The sequence below is a fragment of the Sparus aurata genome, chromosome 17, assembly GCF_900880675.1.
Source record: "Sparus aurata chromosome 17, fSpaAur1.1, whole genome shotgun sequence".
In the NCBI taxonomy this organism is placed as follows: Eukaryota; Metazoa; Chordata; class Actinopteri; order Spariformes; family Sparidae; genus Sparus; species Sparus aurata.
Window position 1 is genome coordinate 29,782,884 of NC_044203.1, and position 21,393 is coordinate 29,804,276.

Below are 21,393 nucleotides of genomic sequence, written 5' to 3' on the forward strand. Positions count from 1 at the left end.
CATTGCTTTGCAACTTTCTCTATCAACAGATGCTGCACGCGGTGAATTTTGCAGCTGTTACTGTTACTGTTACTTCTTCATTCATTACATCTAGCACTCACTTCTCTCGCCATCCCAGTTTGAGTCTAAATTGGAACGAGTAGTGACAGGACGGACCAGGGAAAAGAAAAAGAGAAAAAAGAAAAATAGATTTTAAACTGTTAGACGTTTAGACGGCCAGTTCTCTTGGAATGATATACAGAAGGACTTTAAATTGTCAGAGCTTTCAAAGCATTCTCTTAAAAATCTATTGTTCTTACTTTATTTTAGATGCTCTGGAAACACATTTTTGCTTTATATTGTCTATACTTTTGTATAAGAATGTTATCATGCTGCTGTCTTGGCCTGGTTTCACTGGAGAAGAAGACTAACATTTATTTGTTTAATAAAAAGACAGACTTAAGTGTCATGAGTACAGCTTAGGTTCCAGACTTGGCTGCAGTCGTCAGTCATGTAACCAATTCAATCAGAAGAGACCGATTCAATCCAGCCAAACTGAATGAGATTTAATTACATTGAGAAGGGTGGTGTAAACCTTTGATAATCTGTTCAATAGGTAAATATTTGCACCTAATAACTTAATCTGATTGTTTCTTTCTGGGTGGAATAAATATATTTGTGCCTCATGTGGGGCTCACAGTAGGTGACTAGAAGGGAGAAGAATTTCAAAACCAAGCGGATTTGTGGATTTCTAAAATGTTCTTTTTGACTAGGAACAGTGTTGTAGAAAGTACCAAGACGTGGTATAAGTAAATCATATATATTGTTTATTCACATGTCTGCATGCATATCCTGTAGGCTATACTATGGGCATTTTTTGGATTATCTGCATCAATAGGGTTTTATATTTAATCTATCTGATTGCCAATAAAATAAATTACATACAAACATGGTACTTTGGCTCTGATGCAAGAGCTAAGATAAACAATAGTGTTGAAGTGTAAAGTAGCATTTCAATGGAAATACTCAAGTAAATAGCAGATACCTCAAAATTCGACTTAGAACAGTACTTGAGTGGATTTATTTAGTTACATTCAATCACTGACAAGGAAGAATTGTATAATGAATATCTGCCATTTATATCCAGTCTAGCTATTAAATGTTGAAAAGGTCACCTCAAGGATTTTTAATAACCTAAATCCAGTATTGATAAGTGTAATTAAAAAGGTGCACATTGTAGTTTTTAGGAAGAAATTATAATCAATCTTCACTGATTGACTTTTTTCTATCTGGCGGACCCTGCCACCTGTTTCTAGCATCAAAAATTGTTTTGGAGACCCTATTTTCCTCTGACAACAGCTTGTTTATTCAGTTATGAAATAAATAAATAAATAATTCTGAGCTTGTATTATAACCTTATAAATAATGTAAATATTATCTTTTCGAGTTTCTGAATTTCTTTTTTCAAAACTACATGGTGCATCTTTGTGTGTGATATCATTAAAGACCATTTCTACAAGAACTGCTGAGAGCACAATTTTAAAAAGGAGGAGAAATGCTGTTTTTGATTATGTCAAAATGTAACTGCACAACAGGAATGTGGTTCTATCAGATGTTAAAAACAGCTCGCCATGGTAAAAAAAAAATTGGCTTTTGTGCGGTCAGGACACTGAGTGACGACTATCTGTGTCCGCCTGAGTGTACAAACCAGGCACAACACAAACCTTCAGCCATCTCTCCGGTGTAATTAACCTTAATACTGTCCTCTCAGAGAGTCCAGTCACTGAAGCGTGCACAGACCAGCTATTAGGCAGCTAGCATATACAAGCTAACCAAAACAATCCACTCGGGTACATCACTGTGACTGGACAGACATATAGGAAAAATACACGTCGCCATGAGGAATTACACAAGTCCTTGTAGATAATAAGCACTGGGGCTGTGGGGGGGCTGCAGGCTGTTGTGATCAGTGAAACAAGATGAGACAGTGTGACCGACTGAGCACCGACAGGACGGACATAAACATACCGTTAGCTTTTCTGTTTACACCGCTAACACGAGACTGTGCAGACCGCACACCTGTGCTTCGACATAAACTACACCCGTCCCACCCATATATTCATCGGGATTTGCAAGCTGTGACTCATTTGACCACACCAAAACCTCCATGAACGGTGCATGAGCAGCACAGACAGATTACTGCATAGCAAGAGCTATTCATCACACGAGAGAAGAGAGACTGTCTTTTAAATGTCACTTACTCGAACATGTCATGAGGCGTTCACGATCCAATTGATATCCACAAAAAAAACACACACACGCGTTGCTGTTCACGGTTGCATCAATATGGAACCGGTGTTGTTGATTTGTGTGTGTGTGTGCAGCTAGACGGTACAGGGGTGTATGTCCGCGATTCTGCCTCGTTTTTGTCGCTTAGCTCGGGGGGAGAAATGCGTACATCGTCCGCCGACCACCGTCCCGCGGTAGGGTGTTAATTTCCCATCGTGGCCGACGCCCCTGCACCTCACACCCAGGTACCGGACAGACCGCCGCTGCCTATGCCGCTTGCAGGACCCGGTGACGGGCTGCAGTCTCTGCGTCCATCCGTAATCCCCTTTGCAAGTAGGGAGTAGGGAGGAGGAGGAGGGAGGGGGGAGGAGGAGGGAGGAGGGAGGAGTCGGCTCCATGTGCTGAGTGAGGCACTGCTTTCTTTACAGTCAGGTGGTGCTGAAGTGGTGGGGCAACGATACAGATAAGGAAGAGTCAAAACTGAGGGTTTTTATCTGAATTCAGAGGGACCAGTGCCTTCAACATTTACTGTGATGAATACATGTGAAATCCTGACTTCTGCAGGCAAGTTGTGCATCTTCTATTAGTTAAACCAGCTTTCTCATTATTCCCATTCATCCTGGATCTGAGGTAGGAATACATGCATTTATTCAATGGAGATATTAATAATTAATTCAATATGTTGGACGTCTCTCCATTAGAAACCTGCTTAAACCACTGATATGATCTATGTAAAATTTAGAGTAGGCTACATTTCGAGTTAAAGGTTCAATATGTAAGAACTGGCCAACTTTTAAATTTATATTTAAAACAAATAACTGTAGCTGCAGTTAGCTAGTTAGCTCAGTTAGCCATGCAGTCAGTGGTCCGGACTTGGAGCTCAGACTGGTATTACCAGAATGGATGGGAGGGGGTTAGCTGGTTAGCATGCTAACTTCAGCAGAGATTCTCTGCAAAATAATGACATAATGTCAAACACTCCTAAATGATGGATTGATCAACCTCACCAGTAAACGATTTGTGGATTAATCAACTATTTCCATCAATTCATGGTGTGCCATTTTTGAGCAAAGGTGGCAAAAAATACAATGCTTCATACATCTCAATTTTGATTGTGTGTTTTCTTTCTTTGTCCTCCATTATTGTACATTTAACATCTTTGGATTTTAGGTTTGCTGGTCAGACAAAACAAGCAATTTAAAGACATCACCTTTGTGTCTAGGAAACTGTCACTGGCACTTTTAGAGGCCAAACATTCCATCAAGTAACTGGCAGATGATTTAATCTTAAAAATTAAGTTAAGTTCGCAATTTTCTGGGATAAATTCTTTGACACAGATGGAGGCTTTTAAATGGCCATTTTCAACAAGCTTTGTATCACCACACTACACAGTTTTTAGTAACTGCTCAGCATACCATTTCCTGTGTCAGCACAGACCGAACACTGCTCAACTCACAGTATGTCACCCATCAGTGGTTTTCTACCGTTTGAGCAACCAATTCAACCACTGCATTGCCCAGTTTTACGCAAGGGCCATCCGTGCAGCTCTGAAATACTCCTTGCATTGTAAATAGAGACCATGGCTGCTTGTAGTGAATCCACCTGGCCAAAGCCCAGAGCCCATGCAATCCCTTAACCCTCAATCTCTCTGTCCATCCCTCTGGATTAGAGTCCACATCATAATCCACGCTGGGCTGAGCCAGGCCCACATCTCCACCATTCTGTCTCCCTCTGTTTAATCTTCTTTCCTGAGGTTCACCAATGGCTCACAGCAATGTCTAAATGTCATGGGCTGGGGTGGACTTTGAGAAAGGGGCGAGAAAAGAGACAGCGTAGAAGAACAGCTGAGAAAATGTACAGGATGTGGGTACACAAGACAAGATGTTAATGTGCTACATCCTGCCAATAAAATATCTCCTATTTCAACAGAACAAGAGAAAGCAGACCAGAGCAGTGCAAGTGAACTTCTTTGACAGTGCAAATCGATGTCTTTTGGCAAATTAGGAGCTTCTGGCATACACCTGGTGTGAAATCCAAAGAGTCTAGGGTACCCAAACCAGTAAGTGTCACCATAAAAGCAGATTTTTAACTGTGCTGGATACCAGACCAGGAACAGTGAAAGGCACTGAACAACTGTCAGAAGTGGATCAATAATTAGATTGAGTACATGAGAACAGACAAACTGAATGCAGACTACGCAAACCAGGAAAAATCACAAAGCTTCACTGATATGGTGTCACAGAAAGAGAGAGGTCACCGTTACAATACACATTATTATACAAGAGTGAACAAATGAAGACATCTGCTCAATACTTGACCTTTGTGCTGATTGATTACACACTTGCATTGATTACCCTGCATATGAAAAACGTGTTGCATCTTCAATAACCCGTTTGAATAGCCCAGACCATTTCAATCAAGACATCTGCTATCCTTTCAACGTACATCCTACCCTCTTCATACAAGACCTAAAACTGTCCCACTCTGACGCAACTGACACAGGAAACATGTCAGCTCAAAAACATAAGAGATCAGAACTTCACAGATTAGTATTCAGCGTATTTATAAAGCTTATCATGTGATCCTTTTATAGATTGACAATTCAACATGTTTTTTAGAACAAGGTGTATCTGTAATGTGAACTTGCCCTTTCAGCTGTACTATAGTAATTGCATTTGACCTAGTTGTGCAGAGAAACTGAAGGAAGCTTTACATTCACTTATCTGGTGACTGAGACATTTAAAGGCCAATAAAAAGTATACATTTGTACCCAATAAACTCTTTCAACTACAACATTCAAAGGCTGGGAACCAGTAATGCAGTCAGAAATGGAGACGCTTTAAAGGATCCATCAGACGTAGTTATTTATTTATGCCTTTATTGACCTGTGTTCTATAAAGAAAACAATCGACATATAAACTTGGCACATCAATTATTCCCTGCATACTCCCAGCTCCAGCAACTGCTATCGCATTATCTTCACTAGCACTGACAGATTTGTAACCTCTTGCCAAGGTCAAGATAGATATTTTGGTCTAATAATATGAGATGTCATCAAATCACATCTCAACTGCCCGAGGTGAAAGCTGAAACGTAAACATGACTACTACACTTGCAGGAAAACTATTTTAGACATTTGTTAAGGAGCCACAGCCACACAAGCATAGCATCTCTGATCTTTGGCAATCTCCCTGAATACCATCACTGATCCAACTCCTTTGAGATGCACTGGACATTGGCTCTTAAAGAAGACTGAGTGAGGAAGTATTTGCAGTGCACAGCCCATCTAACAAGACTTCAAAGCAGGCCTAAAAGGTCAAGCTGCATGACATGAAAAAAATAATAAATCATACAGCGATTATTTTGACAGCTAAAATCATGAAGCTGTGCCATTCAAGGGGGCTGCACCAAACGTTTTCTTAAGGTACTTCATTATGATACCATTTGTTACACATTTTACCTTTAAAAAAATACTGCTTCTTCTGTGATTTCGATATTATTGCAATGAAGTGTGCAAGTCAACTTCTGGGGCATTATCAGGATAAAGTGCAGCATATCCACTCTATTCAGACTTTGACACCTTTCAGACCAACACCATTACATCAACTACGTCAACTTGGAATTCCTTCAGTGCAGTGAAGAACTCATTTGTTTTGTAAGAAAGACTGAAACAAGTCCGGTTGCCTACAATACAGCACCCAGATTTACAATGGCCTGAATGGCTGAGAACCTTCATCAACATTTGTAGGAATAGTTTTTTATTCATTTTATGGCCTCAAAATAATGTTTATTATTTTAAGGTTGTATCGCAATACAGGATATGTATGTCAATATTTTGAAATCTCTGTAACAGCACTTCATAAATACTTGAAGTGAGTGACAAAAGCAAATACCTTGATAGGATTGACTATCGGTACTTTCCCCAAATATTAACATATTTAGACTTTCAATAATCATCCGTGATGTGGAAATAATGACTAAGTGGGGAAAGGCAAGTACTAGGAGAACACAACACTAACGCCATATCTTCATTTAATGATTTCAAAAAATGATTTCACACTTTTAAACCAAAATCTTTTACTTGCTATTGAAGCTTAATAAAATACATGTCTTTCACTGTAAAAGGCCTTTGTCAAACCATTATTGTACGGGCCATAATTCAGACCTGGCTGAGTTTCACTGACATCCAGCAAAACAACATAACTGGGTCAATAAAATGATGTGTAAATGAAGGAGACAAGGACGCAGCTGTTCATATGGAGCACAGGAGAGAATCACCCTCTGCATGCCCTCTGTAGCCCACTGCAGTGCTGCCCAGCACATCCTCTGATTGGACTCACATGACATCATCAGACTAACAGCACTCTCCCATTGGCTGAAAGTGATGTCATGCTTGAGAGGAAGGATAAATGGCGCATGAACCCCGCCTCCAGCTCCTTGTGACTGACCGAGCTCTGTTTTTCCTTGCTGCCACAGCAGCGGTCTCATTTTATTTGTTTACAGTTTACATAACCTTGCTGTTTCACTTGTTTAGAGCTTACACTGTTCTTGAAAGTACCCATCACTGTCAGGTCAGATGTAGAATGTCTGTTTTCTTAGTTTTAAAATGTAGGTTAGCAAGGCCCCTTCTTGCTGGATATTTTACAATCTGAGTGTTGGCCTGCTTTTTTATCTGACGTCACAGTGTAGGATGAATCCACTCAACTTAAATCTGGATTTTAACAGCATGATCTGTCCTCACTAGTTTTAGCCATTAGCTAATTAACTCCACCCTCTTCCAAAGTTGACCTGGTGTGCCATTCGAGAAAAGTCGACTGAGCGTAAATCTGTCAGATGTAGGGCCTTTTTTATTATCCACAAGCATGCACAAATGAGAGGCTACTCCTTCCAGTCAGTCATTGCAGGCAAATCTGGCCTCAGCAGGCCTAAATGCAAATTGGCTGAGGTTTAACAGAGCTGTAAGAGCAGAATACACATGAGACAGTCAAAGATAATGCTGACGGTGTAAACGCTCTGTTCTAAGCCACTGAACCTTATGTGGCACTTTTGCTGTAAGATAAGTGAGCCCATTTGCAGAGTGTCAACTGACTGAACGAAGATAAACACTTAAGTTTGGGCCCATGCTCATGAGGAAGTAAATAAACAACTAAAGTAAATATTTAATTGAATTTTTTAACTCACTGGCTGGTGATTTGGGATGGATCCATCACACTAACCTGCAGCTGTCCCAGTCAGAGTCTCTGCTGAGCAGGCTCCTGAGGGACCAACGGGAGCGCCTGCTGGGAGAGGGACTACGAGACCAGGAGCGAGACGGTGGCAGGAGGAGGTCCTGTGAAGGGCTGTCCTGACCTTGCTCGTCCCCCTCCATCTGACTGGCCGCAGAGGGGGAGGGCGAGGGGCTCCGCTGTCTGCCCTTCTCCACAGTCTCTTCTATTACAATGTGTGTTTTTTTACCCCATTGTCGCTTAGGAGTGCAGCCTTGCTCTTCCTCATTTCGTTTTTTGGTTCGGGTCCTGCTGCGGTGGAATCGACTGTGGCGGCTTGAGCGTGGTTGTCTGGGGCTAGGTGAGCGGGACCAGGACTCTGTATCTGAGGATGGCGGCAGGACAGTCAGTGTTGGGACGGGGATGGGCTGAGCCAGAGTGATAGCTTCCGGTCCCACAGGAGAGGACATTGTCATCTTTTGAGCATTCCAGGGCTTAATTTCCCCATCCAGTCAAGTCAAGGACAACACCAACAACCTGTTGCATCTCTAGAGCTGACGCATGACTGACTGAGAAGTTCCTGTCATGCTCGTGTTTGGTGTGGTTTAGAAACAGGATGGGTGAATACATCAAGAACTTCCTTGGTGCAATTCAACGTCTTGCTAAATAACGATCAATTTATTAAGCAACACTACCCAGATTAAAGATAACTCAGTGTTTTCCATTATTTCCTGAGAATTTAAGGAAGTGTCATCACATTAGGCAAGAACATTTCCATGTGAGTGTTGACCACAGAACAGTTCACAAGGTAACAGTGGTGCAGGTCTTCCTTTACCGTCAAATATGATGCAGCAATGAGTGATTAAGCTCGTTGGAGGCCTGTCAGATAATTTCACAGGCCTTCTGACTTTGTCCGCCATCCATTTCCACTGGTCCAGCCTGTACTATATATGCAGGCTAAGAGTGAATATAATGCTCTGTCACCACTTGTCTGTGTTTAGCTTATGTGCTTCAACCCTTTCTCCTGTCCAGTGTCACTCTTTTTCTTCAGTACTCCTCTGTGCCACCATTGGCAGACTTCAGGACTGCATTTGTATTATCAGGCTCATCTTTGCAAGAGATGAAGTCTCACACAAAGACAGGTCTGTGTCTGGAAGTAGCTACCTGAGGAGTGAAAAGAGGAGAAACTTTGCGTTCAAAAGGCTGGCCTACATCTGACTACCACTTTTCTAAATGTTTTTTCCTGGAATAGAAATCTATACTTTCCAAGGAAAACAAATGATTGCAAGACTCAGACTATTTCTGTCTGGTCTTTGATACGCTCTGCTCTGCCAGTTCTGGGAATATGAGGTATCATATGATGATGCTTTGCAATAAACTGTTCCCGTTAGAAGACAGATCAATTGGATTTATTTATGGTGGGGTAGTTTATGTTACATGCATTCTTTTGTCAAGGTTTGGAGACTTGTTTACTGTTTCAGCTACATTAATTGAGATTTTCTCCCTTCAAGTGACTCAGAAATCGCCAAGACTGGATGAACATGGGACAGACTGCCACAAATCAGTGGACAGTAACAGACTCCAAGAGAAATTTTAGCCTGGTGTTTGTTGCAAGAAAATTGAAATGCCAGCATTTCAAAACCTTTACTTACAAAAACCACAGCTGATCCTAAAAACTACCCAGAAAGAACAAACACACACTCTCACACAGCCCCTACCAGACACTGTAACAACATGCTTTGCAAATACATACTTTATACAGACATTTACAAGGTCTAATTGCCACTATAGGCTACCAAGGTCATAGCTACATGAAAACATACTGCAGATGTGTCCTCCAACAGGGAAGGGTTGTGTATGTGTGTCACTCCATTGTTTGCCTTCAAAGCAGGCACTTCCAAGGCAAGGGCCCAAGCACGTCAGACAGTATTTGCTGTGATCTGTTTGAACAAGCACAATCTTGGCACAGACTTGTTTGTCCAGAGTAATCCACCATAATCCCCCGTGCAGCGTTCACTCTTTGGTCCACACAAGCTTGATCTTTTTTGCCATAAAACACACGCCATCTCCAACCATCATCATACAGCATAACACACCAACCAGCATTGATATACCCATCTATATCTAGACAGACCACAGACCTCTCAGATGCACAACACTAATGTGTTAGCAATGTGATGCAAGTGCTCGAGAACAGCCAGTACGGTGAGATATATATATAGTTTATCACTTCACTTTGTTGTTGCTCTGTTCATTTTGACTTGAGAAACACAACACAACTACTGATACCTGTTGACATGATGTTGTGTGTGGTTAAATACCCAAGGACAATAAGGGTAACTTCTTCAGACAGCAATCGGCTGACGTTTAATAACATTGAACAGACAAAAGCTGCAGCCTGGGGAGGCTTCAGCTTGAACTCCTACCTCCCATTGGATGAGTTTCCTCCGTTTCTGTTATCTTGCTCGGCCTCGAAAACAAGCCGAGCGACGGTGCGGGGAGTAATGTTAAAATCCACTTTTTCACAGGAACACATCAACATGCTTAGCAGCGTAAAGACGCATCTGCCGGCTTCAGCTAACAGTTAGCCCTTAGCCAGCTAACCAAGTTTAGCTAACGTTACCCCCCGACCTCTGAAGGCCGACAGCTCACAAAAAAGATGACTATCTGGCTAGCAGGCTTCAGTTTTCAGAACAGAACGTAGGACTAGTACGCCGACGCCTTCCATTTTTGCTTTAAAAGCACCCCGGTACACAACACCGTTACTAAACTAAAGTGAAAGCTAACGACTGAGGTTAGCCTAGCATTAGTAGCGGACTAACTTGGCTGTAAAGTAACACTCAGTTTATTGTCGAAAAGTGAAAAGGAACGAAGTCAGTCAGCCGGGCGATTAACTTAGCACGCAGGAGGGGGGTGACGAGAAGTCTCACCAAGAAAAGTGTTGTCCCTTTTACGTATTTTGAACAATATAGGAACACACCAATATTTCTAATAGTTAGAATTCGAGATATTTTGAATAACGTCCACCAATACGCAACTTAAACTACACAGCCACCAGCAAAAGCAAACGAACACCCCCACTACAAACTTTGTGGTAGAGTCCGGAAAAATAACTGTTCAGAGGATGTGGCGAGAGAAGGAGAAGACGAGCGCTGTTCACACGAGAAGAGCAAAAATAACATCGAAAATCCGTTTTAACTTCATCAACCTTAATCTCCTTATCAACTTAAGACACATATTCCACCTTGCCTGTATTCACTGTGCCTTGTGTTACAGTCAAGATGTTTTTATTGCAAAGAAAACAAACGAGGCCGTTGCAGTGATCGAAGCTAATTTTTGTAGCACAAACAACCACCGCAGGTTTTCTCGGTGCACCGTGTCCAACAAATACAGGTAAAACCACAGATTTGGCATCATTTCAGAGTTCATTTGAAGGGAGGTGTCGTATGACCAAAATTAATGGGCAGAAGCATAGCGACCCCTTGTGGCCAACAGGGCCGAGTGCAGTCATTGGCATACATGTTAATCAGTAAACTCAAAATAGTGCTCTAAAACTGTATGTGGGGTGTGTGAGTCTTTAATTAAGCAGGTATTAACTTGAAGGCAATCATCGTGAAATGTATTTAGCAGAGTCAAAAAGACAGTATGTGTGGATGGGAAAGGTGCACATTCATCTCACCCATTTGCCTCCTGCAGCAGCATCATTTCAGGTGTCCTCATGGACTGTTACAGGACTGGATGTCTTCTCCTGCAGGACACATACAGCAACAATGACTGGTCGCCTTGTCTGAAGATGAAAACCGAAAGAACAAAAAAAAAAAAAACATACATTGACAAGATACTTTATGTTAGAATGGTGTGCAAATGTACAGATATTAACAGACAGTCTCCACCTGGATTTACCTAAGCAAATAGGTGAGAGCCCTCCATTGGATAATTACTGCAGTGGTTAATATATTTCACCTGGCAACAAGTTATTTAACCCTAACTGATGCAGTGAGTAGCGTCTTATTTCTTAAACAACCATGTCAGAAGATGTATCCCGTGGTAACGGAAAAGATGTTACTCTGTTTCACAAGGGTCAAATTATTGGCCTGCATGAAGAACATAAAACAACAAAGGAGATTGCTGTGGCTAATTGGAAAAATGATTCAATTTGCTAGGGAGCATAAAGATTAGGCTGTGGAGCAAAGGAAGAAGGTCATGTGGTCTGATGAGTCTGGATATACCCTGTTCCAGAGTGAAGCATCAGGGTAAGAAGAGAGGCGGGTGAAGTGTTGCACCCATCATGCCTCGTGCCTACCATACAAGCCTGTGGGGGCAGTGCTATGATCTGGGGTTGCTTCAGTTGGTCAGGTCAGCTGACTACCTGAATATATGGAATGACCAGGTTTTTCAATCATTGGATGAAAGATTTTACGCAGCAGCCCGACTCTCCCATCATCAATAGAAGATCTTGCCGAAAAATCAATGCAACGCTGGATAGAAATAAATGTTGTGACATTGCATGAGCTTATCAAAACGATGACATGGCAAATGGGTGCTGTAGTGAAAAGCTGGAGGTGGTCCAACAAAATATTAGAGTGTGTGACTTTATGACCAGGCAGTGTAGGTTTAAAATGTACTCATAATGAAGAGAAACTGAAATTCTGTCTGTTTTATGTCTGTAACTAATGATTAATTTCATTCACGATTCATCTTTTAATCGTTTGAAAATGTATCGTATTTTTTAGGATTAATAGAAAAAATATTTAATGTGAAAACTATGCATCAAAGTTTCCTAAAGCCCAAAGTAAGGTTCTCAACCAACCATCCAAAACCCAAAGATATTCAGTTTTCTGTCACACAAGACAAAATAAATGCAAAAACATATCTTCGCAATTGAGACTGGAACCATTTTACTTACCCTGAATTTCCCTTTTTTTTCCCCTTTCCTTTTAATTATGTAGCTGCTTGTTCAAACACATCTTTTATTGTGTGTGATGCTTTTATTAAGAAATAAACTAAAACCGAGGATGGCCATAATTTTAATGGCTCCAATGTCACCTCAAAATTATATAATTGAAAATGTCCTTTATATTTCTTATGCAAAAGTCCCCAACGTTTGGTATATTTGGAATTTGAGATTTTGACTAGAATTCAGATGTGTTTTTTTTGTTTTATGACAAAAAACAAACAAACGAACACTTATTGTCTGAACATCATCCGTTGCATCAACGATATCTGTAAAAGAACCCAACAGTTTATTTTGTACTGCTGCAGGAAGTACTCCAACTTTCATCTCATTTCTAATGTGTACACCCCTTACACAATTTGCATGTTTCAGTCTTATTTCCATAATGTTGTTGAGTGCTCAATACACCAGACTTTTTTTTTTTTAAATACACACGAGGGCAGATGTCCTCACGCTGAATCAACTAAACTGCAGAAGCTATAAACAGATGCATTTACAGCCCTGATGGAAACAAAGTCAGAGTTATCATTTCAACTTTTCATTGAAAGAATTTAGAATATTTAACAAAAATCCTGAAAATCTGTAATGACTTTGCCCTTACCTGTCTCTCAGTTTCAATCTTCAGCCAGCAGTTGCTTTTCTGTCCTTTCAATTCAGTGCCACAGCATCACAATGACTTGGCAATTTCAAATTCTCCATAGGTTTACCAGGCATCCTCCGTCCTCTCACCCCCTGTGACCGCCTCCTTGCAATCAACACTTCGGCAGGCTCCTCTTCAAAACAGGGAGCCGGAGGTCTGTGTTACATATGCTGCCCGGCAGAGAAACTGCTCCAGGAAACGGGGAGTTGTGTTGCCGTGCGCCTCTGGCTGCTGAATCGGGGACTGGAAACTCGATCTGCGCTAAAAATAAAAAAACATCACCAGCATAGCAAGGGAGGAGGTGTGTCACTCACTGTGTATATGTGTGTGTACAGGACAGAGAGTTGCAGCCCACCCCCATATACACAGCAAACACACACACACACACACACACACAGGGTTTATCATATGTCAACATTTCCTTGACGTTTCCCCCCTTGTGTATTCGCCACCCCAAGGTCTTTCTCTCACCCTTCTCCTCGTCGCATGTGGGTAATTTTCAAGATTGCTCCGGCTGTTTTTTTTTTTATTGTCATTATCATTCACGGGCCGCCACAAGGTTAAAAGAGGCAAGGACCCTTATCAAGAGCTCAATGCTTCAATGTGTCATCCGGTTACATCACATGACAACCACCCTGACCTCAAACGCAACCAAAATACACAAACACACACACGCACACACGTTCAGCACAGCTTATATCCTATCTACCTTCTGCTGCACACTGTATATCTTCTCTTTTTTGTTTGTACAACCTCTGCGTGGGACATGTATGTTTGATTCCACCTGACATGCGACGAGGCATTCCCCTTTAAAAGGAAAAAGAAACAACTCATTGCATTCATCACGTCGACACGCGACCACGTGGCTGTTCTTTGTCGCTGTGGTCAGCACGCGGGTTGAGGCCTTCAGTCACCATCTGTTTTGTCGGCCTTGACTTCAGCGGCCCTGTTTTTCTGACGGACCGACTGGCATTGATTGGCTGTCAGACCCCCGATGACAGATCAAAGCAGATAAGAAAATGTGACTTTCTCTAGATTTATTAGCTGAACAACTGGAAACGTGTGAAAGGCGTGGGCAAATGATTTATTGATTTATCATTCGTGAGAATAGTTTTGCAGCAACACACCTTCATGTCCAGAGGAAAACAACAGAATACCAAATTCATGCGAATACCGTGTATGGTTCACAAAACAGGAGCGATACAGAAGGAATAACACGGAATGTCAGTTGTCAGTATAGCACACATAAGTACATAATGTACAGGGATAATAGATTATAATTGTGGTGGATGAAGGGAAGAAGCAAGAAGCCCGTAAGGAAACAGAACATAAAATCTAACTTGCAATTGTATAACTTGGTTCAGCACAATCATTGAGAACAACATAAAAAGCATAAGTCCAATAGAGTACAAATGATAGAATATATAATAATATGTAAGCCTTTTTAAAAGGGAATTCCACCAATTTTAAACACTAAACATGTTTGTTTGTATATACCTTATATACATACATACACACTTCAATGTGTAAACTGTCTGTAGTTTTTGGGGGTTCTTTTTGTTATAACATCATGTTGAAGCCATTCAGCTCCCCTCCTTGTATTTATATCTTTATTTTCTAACATAAAGGTGCAAAACAAATAAACTTGTCCTCAAAGAATCTGTTAAAAGTAAAGTAAGCCTTTACAAATGTATGCTCAGCACTTAAAACCTCTTCAGTCCATGTAATGTTTCAAAAATAATGCCTGATTTCTATTTTGCATGTTGTATGTGTTGTTTGTTTTTTCTTTTTATGCCCATTTACATTTGTGAATATAGTATTTTCCGTATAAAATAAAGGTTCAAGATATAAAGTCTTTGACAATCAATGACTTTCTAATCACAGAAAAATATATGACTTTTTTCATAACTTAAAACCAGCCAGTGTGTCAAAGAAATATCTTTCATTTAACCATTTTAACATGTAAAATTGGTGGAGTTACTCTTTAGCGCCAAGTTAAATGCGTTTATCCAATGAACGATGAATTTATCAGATGAACGACTGCATTTTCATGTATGGGTTAACTTCTCCTTTAACCTCTGCTGTGTCAAGTGTCCTTGAGCAAAACGTGAAAAACCCTGCCAGCTGCGGGTTTCTGTAGCCGGCCTCTGACCTGTGGAGAGGGGCGGAGTGAAGAGCAGTGCATTTATTTACAGATGAAGAGTCATATTGCATTAAAACAAACATGTGTAGCTATCCCTGCAGGCTCCACTGTAGGCTTGTGTTTGTCTGATTTGCTTAGCAAAACATGTCAGCTCTTGTTTTTGCATGGCAGACCTGCTGCTCCCTTTTATTAAGGAATGACTATAAAAACCACTATATACAACAGAATGATTTTTTTTTAAATGATAATATTAAGGCGAGATAACCATAAGAGACCATTTTAAGATATACACTCGTAACAGATCAGAAAACTTTTAGTCAAAACAAAGAAAGCCATCTTTCCTCTGTCAATCCGTAAATCAGAGGAAACATGGCTGCAGTCTTGCTTCAGACTGTCATGCTGTGTGGGTATGGATCAGGTCTCATCATCTCAGGTTTCCTGCCGGCTTTCAACGCTTGCAACGTCCAACTCTCCTGGATTCACACACTCTAAATATAGCTGCCTTAAAGTCAGACGGGACTGCAGGAGAGATTTAAAAGTACTAAGCAGAAACTTTGAGACTCAAGTTTTTGTAGTACACATTCTGTGTTCTGAGGCTTTTTTTTTGGCTCATGTGAAATGGAAGTTTGCTGAACTAATGGACTGACAGTCTGGGTTTAAGGCCGGCATGTTTGTGATGACGGACATGGGATTAATCAGGAATCAACGGGCGTTATGTCAGTAATGTCGACCTAACCGCTGCAGATATATCTCGGCAGGTTTACGTCAAGGAAAGCTCAGTTATTTGTTCAGCACCTGGCTGTAAGTTGCTCCAGCAGACATGATGAGCCACCTGTCTCTTTTAGTTGTCCTCAGTTTGTTCGGTAAGTCCAAAATCTTTAACGTCTGTACCTTTGGTTGTTGGTGTTGGAAGTTGCATGTTTTAAAGAAAGTTTTTCTTCTCTCATCTCAGACTCCTCAGTGATTTCTCATAAAATATAATTCTCAGAATAAAAAAAAGAGGGTTACTTTTTTAATCACTGTAAGGGAACTCATGAATTAAATATACAAAAAAAAAATTAAACACATTTTTTAACAGATGAGCGGTTACATCTGATCAGTGTACATTCATTTTTAATTCTAAAAACTCTTAAATGTGAAAATGCTGTAAGAGAGAAGTGAATGTATAAATTATTATGTTACTGTTTTAAAGTAAATCATAAACATTCCTGATATGTCCATGTACCTGCCTCTCATAAAGCACTTGTATGTTATACCTGGGATTAATTCACATGCTCTTGGATATACATTTTTAAGTGTTAAATAAAATAAACTTTCCGACAGATGTGTTGCAGTTCTGGAGATCGGTCTGTTTTTTGAAGGTCTCAGTCTCACCTTGGAATGTCATTTTAGCTCAGTGTTGTCTCAAGTTTAGTTTTGTCCTAATAAAATCAATTAAATTAAAAGCTTACCACTTTAGCTCTGATGCATCTGCAAAGTAACTAGTAAGTAACTAGTAAGTTACCACACTTAGCAAAAATGACAAAATCTGCCTCTGAAACGTAGTGGAGTAGAAGTATAAAGTAGCAGAAAACCTCAAAGTTGACGACCAGCCCTTTTAATTTCATTAGAACCTCATCAGAGAAAAAGCGAATCTGTTATTACTTTAGAGCAAGACATGCATTAATTAGTCTCACAGAAAACGTATCCAAAACTAGTTATTATAGCTGATAAATCAACTAATATATGAAATTAAATATCTTAGATCAAATTAAACTTTGGATTATTTGTTCCTACCTCTCACTGCACTGTAATTTAAATTTTTCTTATATATTGTGAATTCTTATCTCCTTTTTTGTCTCCATATATAAAGTCTTAATGTCTTTGTTTGTCTCATGTAAAGCACTTTTAATTGCTTTGTTGCTGAAAGGCGGCATGCAAAAAACCTGCCTCATAAGATCTATAAACAGAAATCATCTTTAAAACCTCATCATGTTTATATTAAAACACATAATTGTTTAACAAATGCATAATACTGAAAGCCCTCCTCTTCTCTCCTCTCCTCTCTCCTCTCCTCTCCTCTCCTCTCCTCTTCTCTCCTCCTCTTCTTTCCTCTCACAGTGTCCCAGTGTCACGGCGGCTGTTCGGAGGTGGACTCCATGACTGAAGCCGTGGCCGGAGAAGGATTCCTGCTCGGATGCATCTCCTGCAAAAGAAGAGAGGAGGTCTCTGCCCGAGCCACCGTGGACTGGCACTTCAAACCGCTGGGAGAGGAGGAGTTCAGACATGTGAGTTTCTCTCCATCTTCACGACTGAATAAACTGAATTTAACAAACTTTGTTTATATTATGGCGGACCCTGCCACCTTTCTCTTCTGAGTTTGAATTTCTTCCTCAAAACTACACAGTGGCCCTTTAAATCTGGCCGGGGTTTGTGATTGAAAAGGACTTTATTTTATTTTTATTTCATCAAATATAGGAAAAACATATTTACAATGTTTAATTTACTAACTTCAGTGTTTCTTATTCATGTTAATGTTCATATGTATAAAAAACAAAACACTTTAATTGAATTTAGAATTGTGGTTCTCCCCAAGACCTGCTTAACACACTAATGTTTAAAATTAGGACAGAACTTGAGTAAATGCACTTTCCACTGATAGTACTGAATGGTATTTTTTGTGCAGGACACTTGGAGATAATCATGCTCCACCCTTTCCTGGATTAAAAGAATATTTCTATCCATCCTATTCGTTTCCTTTTTGTCCTCCTGGCTCTCAGATTTTCCACTATGACCACCCCAGTGGCGACATCCTCCATGAAGATTTCAGCGGCCGCCTGGAGTGGCACGGGACGCAGGACAGCGACATTCAGACGGGAGCCATTTACATTCATAACGTCACCTTCAATGACACGGGGATGTACCTCTGCGAGATCCACCGCACCATCTTCCTGTCGCAGTACGACGAGCACGTCACTGTGGAGAAGGAGGTGGAGCTCAGCGTGGTGGCTGTAGGTAAGGTGGGGTGCACCTGAGGAAATGCTGGTACGAAGCACTCATGGCCCTCAGTACTTACACAAGAATGTAAAAGTGCTGTGTTACACGTAAAAGTACTTCATTTACAATCTTACCTCAGTAAAACACACAAGTATAACAGGCTGGTTACTTTAGTTTTAATGCATTTCAGGGGAAACTATTCATACCATGTCCATTATTTTCATTTTTTCATACACGCGCCTCCTTTCCAGCATCACAAGAGCGATTTCAGTAGTATTTTTAAAAAATCCTCAGCCTTTCTATTAAAATTTTCCATAGAAAACAGGATTGTTTCTTTCCAGTTTGAGTGTCCACCTCTTCTCCATTTCTCCTCTGTCTCTCTCATTCAGTGAGGAGACAGAGGAGGGAGGAGAGGAGGAGGATGCTGTGCAGTGGCAGAAACAGGGTGTGATATCTAAAAGGGGAACAAAGTGCAAACATTTTTCATTTGTTTGGGAGAAATACAGGAGAATTGTGACCCCGGGAGGAAACCCAGAAAGTGCCATGAATAATGGGAGACTCCTGGGAAAACCAGGAGGGTTGGCAAGCACACAAGTATGGGTTTTCTTGTGGCCACAATCTAACCGCAGCTCAAGGACATTTTAATTCAGCTGCGGTTGATCAGCCATGAATGCATGTCACGAATGAAAGAAAAAACATCTTTACCTTGACTCATATTTTTGCTCAGGCTTGTCTCACCCACGGAGAGGATTTGTGACTTTTAGAGCAGCTTCACCTTCAGAAGTCTGCAGGCGTCTGCACAGAGAACACAGTCCTGACCCCGGTGGACACGCTCCCTCTATAATGCCACATTGTCCGCTCCTCTTTCCCAGCCAATCGGGAGATGACAGCGGTGGTCGCAGAGATAATGATGTACGTGCTGATCGTGGTCCTGCAGCTGTGGCTCATTGTGACTCTGGTCTACTGTTACAAGAAGATTTCGGAGGAGCACGAAGCCCGGGAGGCCCGTAAAGCCCTCAAGGCTCAGGCAGAGTGAGTCATTTGTCTTTTATTAATCCATTAATGATTAATTTAGTAATCATCTCCAAGCCTGTGACCAATGGCCTGGCGTCACTTTTCTTTGATAATGCCATGCTATTTGTGAAATCTTCTTCACAAGAAAGAGATTTGAATAAAACAAGCAACATTTTGAAGCTGCATTACGACGGTCTCCCTGCTGTTTCTCACATCTAAATAATTCACCTTTTCTGTATTTCCAGGCTGTTGGAATCAAAAGACAACTGTGACGGTGTGCAGCTAGAGTAACATCACCGGTGAGTCAGATTTATCTTCCAAGCCACAGATTTACTACATCTTATGTAGGAAAATGTGACGATACTAAAAAACATGTTCTTAGTCTCTAAACTTTCATTCTGCATCCACCAGGTAAGAAGATCGTCTCAGCGAGAGTCCAGCTCGACTCTCGATTCTGCTGAAGTCACAGTTGCTGTTGGGTGATTTAAAAGCTGATGGTGCAGAAGGCAGCAGGCGGGGGAGATTTCTATCAAAGATTTCCTGTCAGTGAAATGTGCTGTCTAAGTTCTCCTGCAGGACTACTACATGCTTGAGAGTTTGTAGATTTGTAAATAGGGCTCTCAGTGTGGGGGATCCAGCGAACGATTAGTCTTTGCTGTTGAATAATCTAATCACTTATTTCATATATTTATTTTTAGTCTATAAAATGTAAGATTGAAAATATTTTTTTAACATAACTTTGAAAGTAAGTTTGCATAAAGTCCAAACAAGGACAAAAAATTCTTGTTTTTATTTTGCCATATTTTGAAAATGAAAGGTAACAATCTAGACTTATTTTGAAAAATAATCATTATCTGCTCGCCCTCATGCCAGTGGAAGGACGTGTGAAGTTTCAGAGTCCACAGAAAGTCCACAGCACTCTCCTAAACAACTGAAGTAAACTGGGACTTGTTTAAAAACATAAAAAACAGCTGTAAAAAAAGGAAAATTTGGAAGATTTTTTACTTCAAAACAAGTGTGAACGGTGTCTTTTCAAGTTTTGGACACTTGGGCTATGCCAAACAAGCTTAATGGAGCCATTTTATGTTTAACTTTGGTTGTTTTTTCCCACAACTACTTCAGTTATTTAGTAAATTGCTACACGCTGTTTTGCTATGAAGCTCCAGAAATGTTTTATGGACGGCAAAATTTCACTTGACTTTACATCTGAAGGGGGGATGAGTAGATAATGACATCATTTTCAGTTGTGGTTGAACTGCTCCTTTAAATTCCATTCAAAATGACCCTTGAGGTATCTGTGAAGTCTTAATAATTTGAGATCTTACTGTAAAATTTTAACGGGAATCATGACCTTGGCATCACTCCCGATCCAGCGTCAGTGTATGTTTAGCACAAGCAGCATGTCTGTTCTAAATCGAACCTCATCTGTTTGTCCCAGTTCACATCCGTCCAAGTTTGTAAAGGAAAATAAAGTCAATGCTTTTGTATATCATCTGTTGTTCACTGCATTGTCTCTGTTCACACTTGACTCCATCAGTGTTATCTGTGACAGTAAGCACGCGTTTTCTGGATGTTACTTGTGCAAATACTGTGTCATTTGTTTTAAAAAAATACACTTAAACACTTAAAACACAAGGTCGATCTCTTGAACAAACTTCACCCTTTGCCCTGCCAATCCTACTACAGAATATGAACGCACAAATCTGCATAAATCTTTCTCACTTTCACCAGTTTGTTTTAGGCCCCAGGCAACACACACACACACACACACACACACACTCACAGGTGAGTTATAGGACATTTAGAGGTGATCATGCTGTAACTCAATCTAGTCTGAGCGGCGCTGCAGACTGTCCAAACTACCTCCGGTCTGAAAGCAGCTTTGTTCTCCTGCATTTGCCTACTCCAACTGCAAAATGTGAACACTAGACCACAGCACTGACCACAGACACTCCTCAGAAACTGAGTATGAATACCAGTGTTGAGTCACAAAAGACGATGGAAACTGTGTCTACAAGTGATTCTTAATTTTTCGTCCCTGGTGGTGCAAAATTGGGAGACTTTGCCATGCAGTCAGAACAAAAAGACGTTCAATTCAACAACATATTTTTCTTATGATTTTCATGACATATTGAGGTCTGATGTAACATGATCCTGTCTGATGATCCTAACACCAAACTCACCTGCTGTAAAG

At 40.7% G+C, this 21,393-nt stretch overlaps 2 protein-coding genes across 10 annotated transcripts in view; one reads left to right on the plus strand and one right to left on the minus strand.

The window, feature by feature from the left end:
• Positions 1 to 13,309, minus strand: part of gramd1a (GRAM domain containing 1A) — a 36,867-nt gene extending 23,558 nt beyond the window's left edge. For 4 of the 7 annotated variants that reach the window (XM_030394000.1, XM_030393999.1, XM_030393998.1 and 1 more), the window contains exons 1-3: positions 13,028 to 13,309; positions 11,152 to 11,259; positions 7,485 to 8,636 (exon numbers count right to left, since the gene is read on the minus strand). In XM_030394000.1, coding sequence (XP_030249860.1) covers positions 7,485 to 7,948 — 464 coding nt within the window. In that variant the 5' untranslated portion in view covers positions 7,949 to 8,636; positions 11,152 to 11,259; positions 13,028 to 13,309. Of the gene's footprint in view, positions 1 to 2,240; positions 2,618 to 7,484; positions 8,637 to 9,898; positions 10,346 to 11,151; positions 11,260 to 13,027 lie in introns of those variants that run through there. The other 3 variants (XM_030393997.1, XM_030394001.1, XM_030394002.1) reach the window with 3 other exon arrangements.
• LOC115567418 (sodium channel subunit beta-1) lies at positions 13,257 to 20,691 on the plus strand. Of its 3 annotated transcripts, none has more exons than XR_003981187.1 (6): positions 13,257 to 13,367; positions 17,310 to 17,476; positions 17,969 to 18,203; positions 18,913 to 19,217; positions 19,445 to 19,498; positions 19,611 to 20,691. XR_003981187.1 is itself a non-coding variant. In XM_030394007.1 (6 exons), the coding sequence occupies exons 1-5, from the start codon at positions 16,030 to 16,032 to the stop codon at positions 19,488 to 19,490; spliced, it is 651 nt and encodes a 216-aa protein (XP_030249867.1). In that variant the 5' UTR covers positions 15,522 to 16,029; the 3' UTR covers positions 19,491 to 19,498; positions 19,611 to 20,691. The 3 variants fall into 3 exon arrangements, 1 of the variants encoding a protein (XP_030249867.1); XR_003981186.1 differs by lacking the exon at positions 13,257 to 13,367 and adding an exon at positions 15,323 to 16,072; XM_030394007.1 differs by lacking the exon at positions 13,257 to 13,367 and adding an exon at positions 15,522 to 16,072 and having other exon boundaries at positions 19,058 to 19,217.
• Positions 20,692 to 21,393: the final 702 nt, after the last annotated feature.